This window comes from Gadus morhua, chromosome 15 (assembly GCF_902167405.1).
Source record: "Gadus morhua chromosome 15, gadMor3.0, whole genome shotgun sequence".
NCBI lineage: Eukaryota > Metazoa > Chordata > Actinopteri > Gadiformes > Gadidae > Gadus > Gadus morhua.
In genome coordinates this window covers 13,168,750-13,188,208 of record NC_044062.1, presented here as the reverse complement: position 1 = coordinate 13,188,208, position 19,459 = coordinate 13,168,750, and the positions used below count along the sequence as shown (strand labels likewise).

The following is a 19,459-nucleotide window of genomic DNA, read 5'->3' as shown; positions in this document are numbered from 1 at the left end:
TGAGAACATGAATTTGCGTTAAAATTTGCCTTATTTTGTCCCTGTCCCACAATTTGTAGCCCTTGTATTTAAGAATGGAAAATGTCTGTAACACCCCAGAATGGTGAACTAAGTTAAAATAGGTTCAAAAAGATTTGTCATATCCTAAAGCAAAAAAACAGTCTACAGCTAATTAAATGCTACAATGAATTAATGAGTTTATCCATTTACTTTTTAGCTCGATACTCATCACCTGATATATTTACATCTATACATTTAACTGAAATGTATATATTTAGCATCTTCTGAGAAAATTACAAATCATATACCGGTCCAATATCAAAGTCTTAAAATGTAGCCCACAGTTTTTCTCCGGTGTCCTGCGTGCTCGCATACTCCCTTCCGTCCCCTCCTGTCCCACTAGCAGCCTTTCTTTGGTATTTGTACAAATTCACTTAGCAAATTGATTTCAGCATGCTTTCCCTGGTCATCACGTTACTCCCAGTCATGTGATGACACTGTCTGCGCTTGTTAGCGGGCTGGAAGGAGCTCTGCTCGGGGGGGAAAAGAGGCCAAAGATTATCCAACTACAAACTACTGTAACCTGTTGGCATTGGAGTTGGACTCGTTTGACGGCGCTATTGTAAATGATGGCCCCGCCTGCCAGGAGATGGGTCCGTCTGTGATACTTGGACACTAAAGAAGAAACTACTGACTGGGGTCTCTGACTGGTGACTATTTACTCACTCACCAGCGTGGAACCCATTCACGTTTTAACAAATGGCTGAAGAAGTTTTATTAACGTCACCCGGGAAAATATCATCGGTAAGTCAATGCTTTCCACTCGATTGCATGAACGTTTTTGATTGTATTTTATTTATTTATTTACCAGGCTGCACATTTTTTGCACACTTTTTAGTTGCTATGACACATGGCGACGATAATATGCGTGAAGTTATGCCAGGACACCGAAGTATGGAAGTTCTCTAACATTACGGGCATGCACTTGAGTTTTTTTATTTTTATTAACGAATAGATCACAATATAATATAAAATGCCTGTTATATGCACTCAATATACATTCGTCGAATATAATACAATAAGGGATTCTGTAGAAAAATATGCAGACCTGTTTACCACCTCCACGATAACCTATGACCTAGAAACCCTCAAAAACTTTGAATTTCCCTGAGGGAGAAAGCGTTCATTTACCAGATCACTGGTTCCTATAAAGAGTAAGTGTCTTCTCTATAGGGTACACACCGCGTCTTACTACGTGCGTAAGTAAGCTACCTAAGTGACTGCATCTGGCTTATTAAGGTTCCCAAATTCAATTTTGTATTACTCCTCTGCCTCTACCTTGAAAGGAGTCTCGGTTTAGGTGTCTTTGTGAGGGGTGAAATATGATGGAAGATGTAATTCGTGTACACTTACACATCCAATCCATACTGTGTGTGTGTGTGTGTGTGTGTGTGTGTGTGTGTGTGTGTGTGTGTGTGTTGAAAACAATATTAGTGATACAATTATAATCTAAATCTATTGCCTGACTTTGTTCTGTATGTTATATAAAATGGTAGGCCTGCTTGAATCGGTCTTGATTATTGTTGCACGTTGTCGTCATCATCATCCTCATCCTCATCATCACTGTTGTCATCTATGTACTAACTGCATCTCCTATGTATTTCTCTATCGGTTGTGTTTTATATTTACCTGTCTGTCTGTCTCTCTCTCTGTATCTGTCTCTGTCTGTGTATATTTCTTCGCCTACCTCTCAATATATCTGTTTCTGTCTCCGTCTGTCCCTCTCTCTATGCTGTGTGTCTCTCTCTCTCTGTCTGTCTCTGTCTCTCTCCCTATCTCTGTCTGTCCCTGTCTCTATGCCGTCTGTCTCTCTCTCTCTGTCTGTCCCTGTCTCTATGCTGTCTGTCTCTCTCTCTCTGTCTGTCCCTCTCTCTATGCTGTCTGTCTCTCTCTCTCTGTCTGTCCCTCTCTCTATGCTGTCTGTCTCTCTCTGTCTGTCCCTCTCTCTATGCTGTCTGTCTCTCTGTCTCCGTATTTCCCTCTCTCTATGCTGTGTGTCTCCCTCTCGGTCTGTCTCTCTCTCTATGCTGTCTGTCTCTCTCTCTATGTTGTCTGTCTCTCTCTGTCTGTCTCTCTCTGTAGTACCTGACCAGGTCCCTGTTGGCTGTAGCATTCCTCACCTCCTTTGGGAGCTCCATGCTCTATGGCTACAACCTGGCTGTGGTCAACTCTCCTGCAGCGGTAAGACACACACACGCAAGCACACACACACACACACGCGCGCACGCACGCACGCGCGCACGCACGCACGCGCGCGCGCACACACACATGCGTGCTCAGACACACACACGCTCTCAGACACACACAGTCGCTTGGACACACAGACACACACACACGATCAGAATCACACACACGCTCACCGCGCACAGACAATTTTAAGAAGTGAGGCTGAGAAACAATCAAAGGGTACAATGAAAGTTGGTGTTACTACTAAAGAGTACACACAAGTTTGTTAGTTATTTCAATTATTGTACTGCCTAAAAGTTCAGATCAGAGGAAACAAAGTCCATTCCAACACACTCTTAGATATGTTTAAATTGATAAAGGGTAACTAGGAAACATAAGGAATACTCTTTAACAGAACTTTGACTCCCTGATGACATGGCTGTAAGATGTATGTCAGACACATTAATCCAGACCGAGATTTCTTTCCAGATGAGTGTTTGAGTGATCGCCATCCGGTCTTATTTCTCCAACTAATAGCATTAGAATGCTTCCTGAGAACGATTAAAACAAGGTTAAGAGTAAGTGATAGAGCAACATTCAAAATTGAGTTGTCAAGTAGTTAACTGTCTACAGAGGGAACGGCAGGGAGGTCAGTTTGGGGAGAGTACCATGCAGTAGAGGCACACTATACCTGCAGAAATAAACTGCAGGTATAAACTGCAGTTTATACCTTTAAATTAACAGTTTGTGCCAGTGCTGTATGATTATATTTGATTATACTCATGAATACATCTGTTCATACATACAATTATTCAACCATTAACCAATGCTAAGACACCACACATTGACAGCATGCAAAAAAAAACACATTCACAACAAACTTTTATTTTGTGAGCCACAAAGTCAAGGTCTTGCATTCTGGATGTTGGAGGCTTGGTGTCTTCAAATGACTAAGTTCTCTCAGTAGAAGTATTGCAACAGGAGCTTCTCCGAACGACAAAAGGGAAAATAAAATTTAGCTTCAGTCGCTGGAGTCTTTTATGATTTCCCCTGCTTTCCAAGGATTCCGAAAATGCTTCCTACATTCCCCTATCGCTTGTTCACCATACTATTGAGGAGATGGGCAGGAGGAAAGGAGCAGTAATGTAATGAGACCACTGAGTTGCTCAATAAAGGAGTTGTTGGCTGTGGATGCTCTGGGCCAATCAATTAAAATATAATGATGCATTAATCAAATGTATATCAAGCCCCTATGCAATGACTACATTAGGATCTGATCGAAGACCTTCTATGGCACAGTGACGTTTGTCTCTATATTTCATCGTTGAGAGAGAGAGAGCTAAAGAGTAGTAAAGAAAGAGAGAGAGAATGATGGAGAAATATGGAAAAGGAGGAGAGGAGAATGTGTGGAGAGGTCGGAGGAGTGCTTGTCGTGAGGAATTCCGGCTGAATTACTTTGGGTATTTGTCTTTATTGGAAGGAATGCGCCCCGGCCCAGCCGGACTGAGCTTACAGTGAGGCCTACATCTGCTAGCGCCAACAGCCCAACTCATGCTACACTAAGACGATAAAAGTTAGACTGAGAGTTTGGCAAAAATATTATCAAAATAATATAGCTTTAGTTGTTAAACCGTTAAAAGTTTATTTCTAATTAGAGTAAAACATTTATGGGTGTACAAGCTTATATTGGTGTGCTAGAATTTCCAAACCACCAAAAGATAACACTATATATGGTATATGTAACCTAAACGATATCCGGTTGACATTTTGGTTTCTGCCTCCATAGTTAGTTTGACTTTTCAAACCTCTTGTACTGGGCGGAAAATAAGGTATTACTGTATTAATTAGTTAATCTAACGTCCAAGATAAGTTATGAACTGCTAACTGTTGTTATTCATTCAGTTATCATTGTTAATCAAATAAAGTGCATACCAGGTACTGAATTCACAGCATTTATTAATAGTGTTTGCCAAACACCAACAACTTTAGGTAACAATTTAGATCCAAACTGACGAACACTCGTGCTCCTTTTTTCTGAATCAACTGAAACTCGTGCCCTCTTGTGATGAATAGATTACGAGTCTTCAACCCAAAATAAAATTAAGTAAGATAGGTCCTGGGGAATTGGATAAGACTGAGACACCACACGAGAGCAGAAGGCAGATGGGGGGAGAGAGAGGTAGAGAGGGAGGTCGGGCAAGAATGAAAGAGAGGGAGACGGTGAAAGAGAATATCAGTCTTGTGAATCCCAGGTGATCGGCCACAAGATGCATTGCCCTCATTCCCCCCTTTTGTCTGATTGATTAGGCATGCCCTCTTATTGGCTTGGTGATGGAGGATCGATGGTTTCCCTGTACTTAATACGAGTTCTGGGAACTGTATTCCCTGAGTCATTCTAGGGAAGGATTTATTTAATTCCTATAGGCATAGACTTCCTCAACAATAGTCTAGAAGAGGTCTTCCATTAGATATCTGCAATGAAGAATTGATACAACGGGGAAAAGTATATACTGTATGTACACTATGCCAACCTTACTGAACTGGTTACCCCCGGTTAAAGAGCCACCATTGAAGAACCAGTCTACCCTACTTACTTTAACTCGCGCTATAAAAAAAAAAGCTGACATGCCAGATATCAAAGCCCAGAGTCTACATTATGTTTCTCCTTTGTTTAATTGAGAACCAGACGTGTGTGTGTGTGTGTTTGTTGCATCTTCTAATATTATGTCCAGTATAATCTGTTGTATTCATGGGGAGATAAATAAATACAATAATTCAAAGGTGGGGGCTTGAGGGTTCGGTTCCCAGCTGGACGGTTGCGGGTTCGATCCCCAATGTGCGAGAACCCCTTAATCCTGCCTGCTCCTTAATGACACAGGTGTGAATTTGTTTTGAAAACAAACGTCTGCTTAATGACGTAATAAGCAAGTAACAATGAATACTCATATATATTCATGTTTCCCCGGGCTGCAGTACATCAAGAACTTCTACAACCGCTCGGTGGTGAGCCGTAATGGCACGATAATGGACGAGGAGTCTCTGACCCTCATGTACTCCCTCACCGTCTCCATCTTCGCCATCGGGGGCCTGGTGGGCTCGCTGATGGTGGGCGTGTTGGTCACACGCTTCGGCAGGTGAGAGAGCACTGTCTCTATGTCTTTCTATCGCTTTATCTATAAAAACCTCCAAGTCCCACTAACGCCTCGAACATATGACTCTGTAGTCCCTCATTGGTCCCTCAGTGCCAGTTATCCCTCCTTCCCCGCGTGATTCAACAGCGTTTTTAGTTGAGTAGAGTTTGATTGAGATGCTGAATAAGGTAACGTATAGAAAGAGGTAACCACTGGTTTACCGGTTACTAATCCTGTTTTCTACTGTTCACCAACCCTGTTTTAAACCGGTTACTAATCCTGTTTTCTACTGTTTACCAACCCTGTTTTCCACCGGCTGCCTGACATTGAACGTGACCCGGCAGAAACCAAACAGAAAGGCATACTCGTCTACTGGCACTTCGGATGGAGTCAATCGCATATTTAGTGCACGTTTTCCACGTCTCTCTCTCTCTCTCTCTCTCTCTCTCTCTCTCTCTCTCTCTCTCTCTCTCTCTCTCTCTCTCTCTCTCTCTCTCTCTCTCTCTCTCTCTCTCTCTCTCTCTCTCTCTCTCTCTCTCTCTCTCTCTCTCTCTCTCTCTCTCTCTCTCTCTCTCTCTCTCTCTCTCTCTCTCTCTCTCTCTCTCTCTCTTTCTTTTACGTGCTGTGCTGTCCGCTCTGTTCCATTCTGCACTGTTGCATTCTGTAGTTTTCCTTCCTGTTCTGTGTTATTTCATCTGTGCTGGTCTATGCCGTCCTTCTTGTAGTGATTGGTCATTGGCCGTCCTCTAGCCCGTCACCCCTACCCAATGCCCAGCAGACCGCTTGACCCATTTGAGGTGGTGGGACCACAGCCATTTGGCACTGCCAACCCAGCGTACACTCAGTCACATCTGGGGCAGCTGTTGGCACTACCAACCAAACCAGTGCCCAAAAAAACCCACAAAACAACATTCCCAAAGAATCACACTGCATGTTTTTTAAAGTATGCCGTTACAAATTACACGTTATACAACGGTAGTGTTTTACGCAAGAGATATAGGGAAGACAGACAGACACACGCATGCACGCAAGCACACATGCACACACCCAAACACACACACACACACACACACACACACACCCCTAGGTCGGGCCCTAGGTCATGAGGTAATCCCAGACCTGAGTGGTAACCTTGCTCTGTCGTCCCCTTGTGGCCTGCATCCTTCAGAGGACACTCGTCTGGGCCCCTTTGACCTTTGTCTCCTAGTTTCACTACCTCTGCCCTTCAGACTGTGTAATCAGTACCTCACCGCTAAAGTCTAGCACCCTGGCCACGCACACTTGATGATCCGGAAGGTTCCCTTTATGTTTGTTGTTTTAGTTTTTACTGGACTTTTTTACATGCAAATGAAAAGCAAGAAATTTACTATCCCATTCCAAAGGAAGATGGGTTTCTTGGTGGGATGGTTTGGAGGTTTAACGGCCAATCACGGAGCTTGTGTTGGCGTTTTATTGCTAATCGGGGCCTGTGTGGGTACACGGGCAGCGTGTGTACATAGCCGACGGGATGCTTTTGTCTTTCACGGACCTCTGATAAATACCGTCGGAAGAAGTTCAAAGCATTCAAATATTTGTGTGTGTGTGTGTGTGTGTGTGTGTGTGTGTGTGTGTGTGTGTGTGTGTGTGTGTGTGTGTGTGTGTGTGTGTGTGTGTGTGTGTGTGTGTGTGTGTGTGTGTGTGTGTGTGTTAGGAAAGGCACGGTGGTGAACACCAGCGTGCTGGTGTTCGTGGCCAGTGTGCTCATGGGCTTCAGTAAGGTCTGCGGCTCCCCTGAGATGGTCATCGTCGGTCGATTCATCACCGGCATCCACTCTGGTAGACACACACACACACACACACACACACACACACACACACACACACACACACACACACACACACACACACACACACACACACACACACACACACACACACTATTATTGATACAGACAAACATAGAACAGACACATAGACACACACACTCCAAACGTGCAAAAACACTGAACAGAATATGTACCACAATGTACAGAAGCAATCGTTCAATCAACGCAACGCAACAAATATAACAAATATAAAATATAATCAATTGGTGATTTCATAGACAGTATGTACACTCTGGTTCTCCATTGAACCATGGTTGAATCCCGCTCTCGGACTGATCATTTACAGGTATCTCTCTGAGCGTGGTGCCCATGTACCTGGGGGAGATCGCTCCCAAGAACCTCAGGGGGTTCCTGGGTTTGGTCCCCAGCATCTTCATCTGTGTGGGGGTCTTCTCGGCGCAGCTTCTGGGCCTGCACGAGCTGCTGGGAAAGGTAGTCCTTTCATTAACGGAAATATTATTTATTAACAGAAATATTAACGGAAATATTAAGGTTCATCAAATGTTATTTTGTTTAATCCCAGACATGAATTTAGGGAATATCACACCTGAAAGTACTGGAGATTATAATATAACTGTAATATATTATAGTAAGAAAAAGTAGGGAAAGAAGAAAATATTGATAAATAAAGGACAATATATAGACAGGAATTTTACCCTTCTTTGATTACCTCCGATTATATTAGTATTATTAGTTATTAATTGTACGCAATCGCATGAGCCAAAAATACTATGGTCAGAATTATTTTGTTAGTTACGAGATTTTGTGCAAGAGTTTAAAGAAATTTTGTAATGTAATTTGAACTGCAAATTCAAATGGCCATGGGATACGCTGGGGCTTCATTTTGGAGTAGAAAACAAAGTGTACAGCAATCTTCATCTCTTTTGGATGTTTACTAGACTAGTTTTATATGGGAAAACAGGTTTTCCCAAAACACAAATAAGGAGGCATTTCACAAATCTCACCAAAGCGTATTACTTTATGAGTCTATGAAGTCAAATCTGCCCCCCTGGCACCACTCTCAGCCAATCAGAAACAGGTACCAGTAGGAGCTGTGCTCTGCCAGCGGTCCTGCTGTTCCTAAAGGATGGCTTTCCTTCCATTACTCTTTAATAGGACCAGATCGCAGGACTCTCTCTCTCGTGTCCTGCCCATTAAGCAATACGACCCACAATTCCACAGTGGAACGGATGAGAAAATGTGTGTTACTTATTTATTTTTTCTCAACTAATGATGTCCTTTGTTGCCATGGTCGCAGGAGGAACACTGGCCCCTCCTCCTCTCCCTGGTCGCCGTGCCCACCTTCATCCAGCTGATGCTGTTGCCATGGTTCCCGGAGAGTCCCCGGTACCTCCTGATTGAGAAGCACAATGTCCACGCTACCATCACAGGTTGGTGAGCTTTTGTTAGGTTGTAGCTACTGTGATGCAGTGTTTTGGGGGGGGGGGGGGGGGCTGAAATGCCTATGGGGGGGGGGGGGGGGTTAGTGTCAAAGGCCAAAAACGGTTTGGAGCCACTGATGTAATTGGTGGTCTTCCAGTTACATGCCTGACTAGCATGTATCATAATATGTTGGATCATAGCATAACTTTGAAGGAAGAGACTGTGGAAGTTATAGAGGGGACTAACCCGTAGTTATATTGGACCAACAGAATGAGTGACTGAAGGGGAAATTGGCAATCTTGAAACCACAAATCAGTTGTTAGTTACTTACAGTACCATGGAAATGTCCAATTAAAAAACCCACAAGGCAAAGTCTTGCCATTTTAAATGGAGGTTCTGTACCTCCCTCTGTACATCTCTCCCTCTCTGCAGCTCTGAAGTGGTACAGATCCAAGTGTAACATCCAGGAGGAGATAGAGGAGATGCAGGAGGAGCAGCGCTCGCTGTCCTCCTCGGACACTCTGTCGGTGTGGCAACTGTTGCTAGACAAGAGCGTGCGGTGGCAGGTGCTCAGCGTCGTGGTCATCAACATCGGGATGCAGCTGTCCGGCATCGATGCGGTGAGTTGCCTATGGTGGGCCAAATGAGAACGCATGCAGAGCCAAACAAACATTTCCAACATTTCTCTACTATTTGTTTTAGCTATTTATTCAGTGTTGTATTTTTTATTTTTATCTTAATGTAAATTCTTATGCTGCCGGAAAACTGTCATTCATTAATTAAGATGCCTTTCTGACTAACAACTTACAACTGGGAGTGTGAAAAAACACAATTGTGTATCAAAACCTTTTCAGTATTTGCATCCCGTTGACCCGTGGTCATGTGGTTTTACATTCAGGTGTATTTAGCAGAAAATGTTTCTCTTCCAGGTGACATTTTCATATGGTAAATCAAATGGCAAGCTAATGATTGTTTTGTAAAACTAGCCTTAAGGATAAGGCATCTGGCAGGTGGTCATGTCTGTTAGTAGGTTTTACCAAAGATGTGCTAATGCTTGGCGGTGAGGCTAATGCATTGTCGTCCTTTCTTTTCAAAAAGCTGTTTTCAGTGTTGGAACACACCTGCCTTGAGTGTCCACAAAGCCAAAACTGAAGAAAAAGATTATGGCTTAAGGCTCAGTTATGGCTCCACGTCGACGCAATGACCACGCAGATGCTTCGACGCATTCGTGAACCTGTTTTGGTTCTGCGTTGGGGTATTTAGTGAGCGGACCAATCACAGCCCATTCTGCGGCCTCAATGCAAGGTTAACACTTTTGGGAGGCGCACGTCAGGCCCTTATGGTGGACACAAGGATGGTCCGAAAGGACGTAATGGCTCCGTAAACCCCCTTGCACTGCGTCGACTTTGAACCATAACTAAGCCTTTACTTTGACCACGGAGTCTACCTCAAACACCCCACCCTCCCTCCTTGCCCCCCCCTTCCCTCCCCCTTTCTGATATCCCGAGCCTATTAGACATAAGACCTCCAAAACGAGGGGGGGGGGGGGGCGGGGGGGGGCAGGGCCCTAAACGGCCCCTCATAGTTTCATAATCCTCGCCCGGCCCCCACCGCGCACTAAAACCCTCCTCTCAGAAAACGCTGCCGTCATCAATTTTGCGCTGATACCATTAACCGGCCAATCCCCCCGCCTCGTTCCCCTCTCCGCCCCGCCCCCATCACCGCCACCCCTCCCTCACTCACGGCGCCCTGGGGGTTCATTAATTATTCAAATGATTACCGGGGCGGCCGGGGCCAGAAAGAGCGTGCTCAGGCGCGTCGGAGCTGAACTCATTAGTGGCCGCCTGTCCTGCTTGTATTTTTAGCTGCTAATTACAGCTGCTGCTGCTAGCTAAACCGCAGCGGGGCCGCTTATTTATACGGGGAGGAAAGGTGCGGAGCTCTGATAATGTGTTCTATGATAGGGTTATCGGCTGAGGGCGGTGCTGGTGTCGGGGAGAGACGGTCAGCGAGGGCTTTGTGCACGTCCTCGATTAAGAGGATATAGACGATGGCGGTGAGGAGATCAGTGGTGAGGACGAGGATGAGATAGATGAGCTGTGGTGCTGATGCTGAGCCTCGGTTTGCCTTTTCATGCTCTTCTTCTCAGTCCAACTGATGAAGGTGAAGAGGAAGGTGAACGACGAAGGTCGCTGCGGTAGCGACGGTTTACCGTTATGATGATGATGATGAAGGTCATCACGGTATCCGTCTTGGCCACGACGATGGCCAGGGTACAGGTTCTACGGCACCAGGGAGTTGTGGATGGGGATGAGGGAGGTCAGGATGACGGTGACCTTGGGGTGGTTAGTGATGATGAAAATGAAGGTCGTCATGGTCATGACCGTGGCGGAGATGATGATGATGATGATGATGAGGATACAGGTTCTAAAGCACCAGGAAGTGACGAGGAAGGGTAGGATAACTGGGGACTGTGTGCGATTATAGTGATGGTGGGGATGGTGTTGGCGGTGTGAAGATGCTGAGCAGATGCTTTCCCTCAAGTGAATGTAACAGTTGGCAACCCTTGGCTCAGCTCCAGGTGGTGTGTGTGTGTGTCTGTCTCTCTCATGTGTGTCTTGTGTATCTTTTGTGTGTGTGTGTGTGTGTGTGTGTGTGGGTATGAGTATTTGTGTGTGTGTGTGTGTGTACCTCAACATATAAACTGCCATGCCTGTGTTTTGTGCGTGCGTGTGTGTGTATGTCTAATGTGCGTCCTGTGTCTCATTTTGTTGCTCTACATCTTTTGTGTGTTTGTCGCCCGTTTGTGCGTATCACGTTTGTGTAAGCATTTGTGTCCGTGTTTGAGACTTAACTTGCACGAGGCCGTACCTCTGTCTGTGTGTTCCTTAATGTTCGCACTGGCTTGTGCGTTCCTTGTGTGTGTGTGTGTGTGTGTGTTTGTGTACCATCTAGCTGGGGTGCAGGCCGTCTGTGCAGTGTGTTTATTACCTGCTGCCTGGTGCACTTACCTTCCCCCGGAGCCTCCAATTGAATAGAATTGAGATGGAGCGGATGTCCTCAGTCTGTCGGCCGCCGTTCTCCACCAACTGTGCCAACAAGCACCACCTGCGCCCGCGGCACGCACACACACAGACACACACACGCACGCACACATCTACACATTTACACAGACACACACCTCAACACACCATTACACATACACACATACCTCAAGACACACATTCTGCTGTCTCTCTCCTTGTTTCCCCAAATCGCGGCTCTTGAACGTGTGCCATCGCACACAAACGGCCACAAAGTCAGGCGGTCGAAGCTAACATACGGAAGATGAAGACGATACACGTGGGATGGAGATAAGCTTACGGCAGATGTGATTAAGACTTGGGAGGTTTGAGATGAGAGTAGGATGCTATAAAGGATCAAATAGAAGACTAGGATAGGATTACAATGAAATGTGAATGTTGACCCAATTCGGATAAAATGTATCAACCTTAAGTAGGTGAAGATAAGTCCAAGCGCGATTGAGCCACCTTAATCCTATCTTCATCGAGATGAAGTTGGGATTTTGGTGTGATGGGTTGGATGAAGCCCTTTAAAAGGTAATTTGTTAAGTTGTGGGTTGTAATCAGTGTCATGTCAATGCCCATGTTAACAAATGTTTTACCCTACAAACTTAAAGCACTGCATCACGGTTGACCACCAGCTAGTCTGATGACGGTGATGCTAACGACGATGATGCATCAGACTGTAGGATAGCCGGGATCCTTGTTTGCTCACGTTTAGTTGATAAGTGTTGTCGTTTCCTCTCCAGATCTGGTTCTACACCAACGACATCTTTGAGAACGCGGGGATCCCGGCCGGGGAGATCCAGTACACCACAGTGGGCACGGGGGCCATAGAGATCATAGGGGGACTGATTGGGGTGAGTGGATCCTGAGTGACTGTACCCAGTTACCCCCTCTATTATTATTGAGTTGGAAGTTGGTCCGTGAATTGTGTAGATGAAATCCAAATGATGAGTTCTTTTCCAGCTAATAACTACATTCTGAACTCTGTGTATGTTCGGTTTAATTAATGTCATGGGTTAACGCGTTCAGTGACCTGCTATTTAGGTTATTTAGTTCTGGTTCTAATTACAATAAAAGTCTTAAGGAGCCGCTGTGTACCAGTGGGTTCCTGTGCTGCACCATTGAGCAGTGTGTGCACCTGTGTTGCACAGTGAGCGTGGTGTGTCTCACAGAGTGTGTGTGTGTGTTCTCTCTGCAGTGCTTCACCATAGAGAAGCTGGGCAGACGGCCCCTCGTCATCGGGGGTTTCACCATCATGGGCGTCTGCTGCGCTGGGATCACACTGTCACTCATACTGCAGGTGTGTTTGTGTGTGTTTGGGCCCATGTGCATTTGTGTGTGTCTTTCAGTACATGTGAGTCTGTGTGTGTGTGCCTGTTTATTTGTGTGTCCACCAATGCATTTGTGCCTGTACATGTGTGCCTGTGTCTGTGTGTGTGCTAAATTGTGTATATGTGTGTTTGTGCGATCTCTACATGTGAGCCATCATGCTACATAATTATCAGGGTTGTAGCCCCCTCTCTCTCTCTGAGGTGTTGGTATCTGACTCTCTGGCGCCCCCTGCAGGTCAGCCTGCCCTTCATGCGCTACATCAGCGTCACCTGTGTGGTGGGGATCATCGCTGGCTTCTGCATCGGCCCAGGTAGGTTACCCCGTCTCCCCAACGCATGAATCATGCAATACATGATCATCTATCATAGTGTCCAGTAACCAGTATAGTGCATAATTTAGTGTGGACTAATCTAATGTAATGTAGTTTGATTGTATAGAATATGCAAAGTGCACAGTAAACTATAGTTGAGTGGACTGAAGTGTAGTACTTTATTACACATTACGGTTAAATAAGTATAGTTATTATTATCCCATAATATTAGTGTAATTGATACGGTAAAATATAGTGTAAAATAGTTGAGTGAAGCATAGTGTTGCATTTTATGCAACAATAACATTGGTGCAGTACAGTAGTGAAGTGTGTAGTATGTTTGATGCAGTAAGATAACATTTGGTACAGTATACATCTGTGTCTGCATCAGAAACACAATCAGTGCAACATATTGCATTTAACCAAAGGGAATTGATGCCCTGTTTATTCCCATATTATATCCCACTCTGAAATGCTTTACTATTGTGTTACGTATTTTCTCTTTAGTTCCATTAGTAACAGTGATGTGAGCCTTAACCTGATGAAATTCCAGTACACATGAGATGGCCTTAGTTCAAACCAGATTCATTTTTTTGTGACCTGATGGCGCCTCCTAGAGGCTAAACATCATAAAGCATTACTACCCTTTCCTCGGCTTTGATACCCACGGAGTTCATCTTTATTTAATATAACACGATTACATTATCAATATTTAGTTACCTTTCTACGGCACAGAAATAAATATGTATTTGTCTACTTTCAAAGTTATTGATTAGATGGTCAGAGTTATAGTAATAACATAATTTGAAAATAGAATAGAAATACAAAATAATTGGTGTTTTACATAGAATAATTATGTTTGTGAAGAATTCTCATGATTTGGTCATTCATCCTGCGTGAGAGAGACAAATCACATTTTAGTCGGATTTTATGATTTATGGCTTTAACGACTGCCTCAGTTTTGCTTCATGTTCTATTGGTTGAGCCCGCCCCTCATTAGCCTGGATCCTGCTCGATTGGTCGGAGGTATAGGGTAATGCGGTTTAGGAACATGAATAATGAAACTGAATGTGAATTATTCATTACAGATGCCGGCCCCATAATTGTCGGGCCAAAACTCAAAATTGCGTTTAAATTACCGAATTTATTGTCTCATTGGCAGGGGTGGACTTTTTCTTTTTAGTGGGGTTTTGAAACGACTCTCCAGAGCAGTCATTTAACTTTCTACTTCATTTTGTTTCATTTTACCCCTCCAAGTACAAGTTTTACAAGGACGTTTTTTCATCGACTAACTTTTTAAAGGTTGTTCTTTCAGTTTGATACCGCCGACCCCGTACATCAATCATCATACATTATTTAACAGAATAAAATAATACATAATAATTTTATGGAATCATACTAATTTTATGGAATCATGCATAATAATACACGACAAATGCGTTTTCCACGATACCTCTTCCACCTGTTCCAAACAAAAGGCCCGAACCAACATCCTCAACACCTTACATTGCGTCACAATGGCTTGCGGAGTGTACCGTAGGAGCATGCATGAGTTCCGTGCACACGCGCGTGCTGACGTGCGTGCCCATGCATTGTGTTGCAGCGGGCGTGCCCTTCCTCATGACGGCCGAGCTCTTCAAGCAGTCCCACCGGCCCGCCGCCTACATCGTGGGGGGCTCCCTCAACTGGATCTCCAACTTCACCGTGGGCTTCGTCTTCCCCTTCCTCCAGGTCACCCACGCCTAGAGACACCCCTTCCCCCCCCCCCCCCCTTATTTTAAACTTGAACTCCGTCCTGGAGGTTCTGCTCTGAGACCCGCCTTCCCCGGCTGGACGGAACCAGGTGGCTTGTATCTCTTCTTTGGTCTTCATTAAAAGGCGCAGGAGGTTCTAGTCAAGTGGTTAGGGGACAAGTGGTTGGCTGAAAGGTTCTAGGTTCAAACTCCAAAGTCCAAATGCTACCATAAGGCATCCTTGAGCAAGATATCACAGTGTAGTGTTCTGTAATATGAGGGAATGTCCAGCATAATAAAAAGTTTAGCATACAGTATAGTTTGGACTCATCTTCTGGAATGTAGTGTTTTATTGTATGGAAAATTAAGCAGTGAAGTGGGGTCCCCTTACCCATAATGCATCTTGAACTGTAATTGATTCTTTGGTTACAAACAGGAAATGGCTATAAATTAACTCCTATCAATAATGAACAAGTCACGGTTTGTGCTTGTTCCTTTAGCAATTAAACTCTGTGTTTGGGTACAAAGCTACCTCGGTCTGTGCGTCCTCTTCCACCCATTCTGACGTCTGCCTCCCCGTCCCTCTCCCGCTCCAGATGTCGGCGGGCGCCTACTGCTACCTGGTGTTTGCGGCGGTGTGCTGCGCGGTGGCCACCTACGTTTACGCCTTCATCCCCGAGACCAAGAACAAGACGTTCGTGGAGATCAGCCGCATGTTCTCCAAGAAGGAGGCGGTCCTCGAGACGCAGGCGCTGGTGGCGCCCGGACACGTGGACACGCTCAAGCTGCGCAAGATGAACGGCGGCTACGGCACGCTGGAGAACGGCTCTCTGGAGCTGGACAGCTCCAGCTCCGCGCCCTGACGCGACCGGACCGCCACTGGGAACCGGGAGGACCCGAGGGAGGCCAGCGTAGAGTGGGAGGCGTCGATGTCACGCACGTCCCGAGCCACCATCTTGGTGCCTTTTCAGCGTAAGAATAAAAATAGGTTGTTGTTGTTTTTCTAGAAGTTACCAGTACCATGATGGTGTTGGCTCGGAAAGTGCTTTTGGAAGCTCAGACCACACGATCCAACATCTTTAGGCCTCCCCTGGTATGACGTGTTCGGCTTTTACTGTTATCTTTTGAACCGTTTGAATGACGATGATGAAAATACCCAAACCATCAGACGGATGTATTATTGTGTTGTAATTTAAACAGAAAATAAGATGTATCTATATTTACGGAAAGAGTTGACGAGCGTGATTGAGGTTGGTGTATAAGTTGTTCTAATATAACAAGTCGGGGGTAATGTATGTCTTTATCCTGAAATAAACCCAGACAGGGTGATGCAGAACCCAGACGCAAATCGGAAGGAACTTGAATCCCCAGAATGGGTTTCTTTTGCGATGATTGCCGGATAATAGATTATCCCGTTAATTGAGACAAAATGTAAAATCATTTAATGCTTACACTAATTACAAATAATCTGTTTGATTCTGATAGTCATACCAGCTGTCCGGCATTCAGAAATAACAGACCGGGATTGACCAATCAAAATAGTGTATTCATCAAAGCCGTGAAATAAAATACAATATAATGTAAACGCTTGTAGCCAAAGGGCTTTTACACTACCGTGAGTGTATAAATTATTGGCATTGGAGTTCCCTGTGGAAATCAAACTACTAATCCTGGCAGTGTTGAGCTCTCCCCATTGAACTAAACAGCACGGTGTACATTGCTGTGTATATAAAGTGACATTTTAATGTTGTACTATATTTTAACAATTTTTGTTTTCTAAAACAGCTTTTACTAAAATAGATTAGCAGATTACAGTGTTTGTTATTTGCTTGCTACTTTCGATAAGGTGAATGTCTGATTGGCTGGTTTATATGTTAAAGTGCGATCGTTTGTTGAAGGTTTAAGTTGTCGTGTAAGGCAATTAGAACCTGACATGTTATTTTCTATACGGGGGAGGCCCCAAAAAATCTTCAAGCCATTTTGGGGCAGGCCCTGGCAAACCTCATTATCTCTTGTCCTTGGTCAATGCAAATATGAATGTTAATATCCAGACTCCTTCATATACACTAAAACCACCCACTCACTCACTTGTGTTAACATTTGGAGGGCCAGTTTTTGTTCCTCTAAACTTGACACTGCATCACAGCAGGATAACATCTGAAGGGCGAAACTATTCTGTAGCATAAGCTTCTCAGGGGGAACAATCAGTGGTATAAGTTATACTTTTCTAGAACCACCATTTTGTCTTGGCTAACATTGGCTATCTACGTGATAGAAGTTCACCAATTTGTCAATGACAAATGTAAACTTTTTTTCATTAGCACTCTTGACTATTTGAGGTACAGTTTGAATTAACTCAAGCAAAGACTGCCTCCTAAAATATAAAGTATATATCTATATATTGACAGAGCTAGATGCAAGTATTTTAAAAGGTGAATGCAGGTGCTACACTGTATATGATGACAACCAATGAGGAATGGAAGTTTTTGAAGAACGTGGTGTATGATTGTAAAAAGCATGAATGCATTGGGAAGAATAAATCTTTTATCTAATTTATATGATTTCTCTATCAGAAATAGACAATTGCCTGATAACCTGTTTTATTTTGTCTTAGTGCTATTTGGTGTTTGAGATGAACATTTTTATGATATTATTCTGTATGCTTGGTTTTGTTCTTGCATTAATTAACAGTACTATTATTTACACCATCACATTGGTGTTTTACTTGCTGTTAATTTAAAGATTAAATTGGTGTACTATACCTCGTTCCACGCGTGATTTTGTACATGCCTGGTATTTATTATCTGAAGGTGAAAACAAATCAATACTGACGCCTAGTGTACAAAATAGGAACTAGCCTTGTCCTTGTTGCTCACACATTAAGCTTCCCACTTAATGTCAATTGCTTTATTAGACAAGACATTGCCTAGACACAAACGAAGTACACAAACATTTAAAAGTCTCCTTCCATATTCTGGAACGAAGTTTGTTAGAACATGCTTTCTCCGTCTCAATTAAATTACATTTAAAGGGCTTTATTGACAAGAAAAAGGTAAAAAGCACAAAGTTACAACAGAAGTAAAATATCCTAAAAAATACAATAAATTGTAATTGGTCTTGCTGAAAGCCGAAAGCAAGTAATGATTATTTATCTCCACCTGACCTTCCTCTGGCCTTCTCATCTCTCTCATCTCTCTCTCTCTCTTTGTTGGGCAGTCTTCTTCTGGCCCCTGACTTTATATGTGCCTCCTCCCCTCTGCTATTGTCCAGAAGCTGTTAATGCAGCATTGGTAGTAATGTGCTGACAGCAAGCTGGTGAATGTAGCACGTGCGTGCTACCTACCGTCAGACTGTGTGTGTGAGGGGGGGTCCTACGACCCCCCGGTCAGGGGCTGTTGGCGTAAAGCACCACCGCGCCACACAGGACGGTTGGGAACGCATGCTCACATTCCCCCCCCACACACACACATATCCACACACGCACACGCACACGCGCACACGCACACGCACACACACACATCCAGGATCACATCAGACACATGTTTGGACATGTGTATGTTGTTTTATTTGCTTTTCTAAAGTACATGAGAAGTGATCATTGACCCACGCTTGTGCTCTCTCTCACACAAATATATATAAATACACACACACACACACGCACGCGCGCGCGCGCACACACACACACGCACATCTTTCTCAGTCATTCACAGATACAGACAGACACACGGAAAACACCACCACAGACACTCACACACAATTGCAGCACCGACCTGAGATGGGCTGTGTGTGTGTTAGTGTGTGTGATTGTGTGAATATGTGTGTGTGTGGGTGGGGAGGGAGGGGGCGGTAATAGCAGGGGTTTTTTAAGTGTTAATCACCGTTGCCCTCTCTCTCTCTCTCTCTCTCTCTCTCTCTCTCTCTCTCTCTCTCTCTCTCTCTCTGTGTTTTCTGTCTTTCCCCCTTAGGGCCTCAGACAGGCCCAGAGGTTCTTGTATGCTAACGCCGTGGCCCTAATAAGCATCCGATGGGCGGGGCGGGGGTGGTTGGGGGTAGGGGGGGTGGGGGGGGGGATGTTGGTGGGGCTGTTCTGCAGGGAGCAGAGCCAGTATTACTGGACTGACTGTGCTGCTGACATGTGGATTCTCTGCAGTCATTTGAGTCTGGGGATGTGGATTGTGTCCCCCCTGGCCCTCATTGGGAATGTATTAGGCCTTTTCCACCTGGGACCTTTGAAGTAGGAAGCTTATGTATCTGGGTTTTTGTGTGTGTAAAAGGGTGTGTGTTGTAAATGAGTCCTGTATTAAGGAACACATTGTTCATTGTTTTCTTAGTTCAGTATTGGAGCAACAAGACAGCTTTGTTACACACTGGGGTGTTGTTTTGTTGCTGTTTGATGATAGAAATCAGACAA

At 44.4% G+C, this 19,459-nt stretch overlaps 1 protein-coding gene across 1 annotated transcript; it reads left to right on the top strand.

Annotated features, from left to right (window-relative positions):
* The first annotated feature begins 488 nt into the window (after positions 1–488).
* slc2a15a (solute carrier family 2 member 15a) lies at positions 489–17,818 on the top strand. The gene is made up of 12 exons (XM_030379949.1): positions 489–804; positions 2,143–2,241; positions 5,200–5,360; positions 7,048–7,172; positions 7,509–7,654; positions 8,481–8,613; positions 9,038–9,225; positions 12,417–12,527; positions 12,872–12,973; positions 13,240–13,315; positions 14,919–15,046; positions 15,645–17,818. The coding sequence occupies exons 1-12, from the start codon at positions 760–762 to the stop codon at positions 15,909–15,911; spliced, it is 1,581 nt and encodes a 526-aa protein (XP_030235809.1). The 5' UTR covers positions 489–759; the 3' UTR covers positions 15,912–17,818.
* The last annotated feature ends 1,641 nt before the right edge of the window (positions 17,819–19,459 follow it).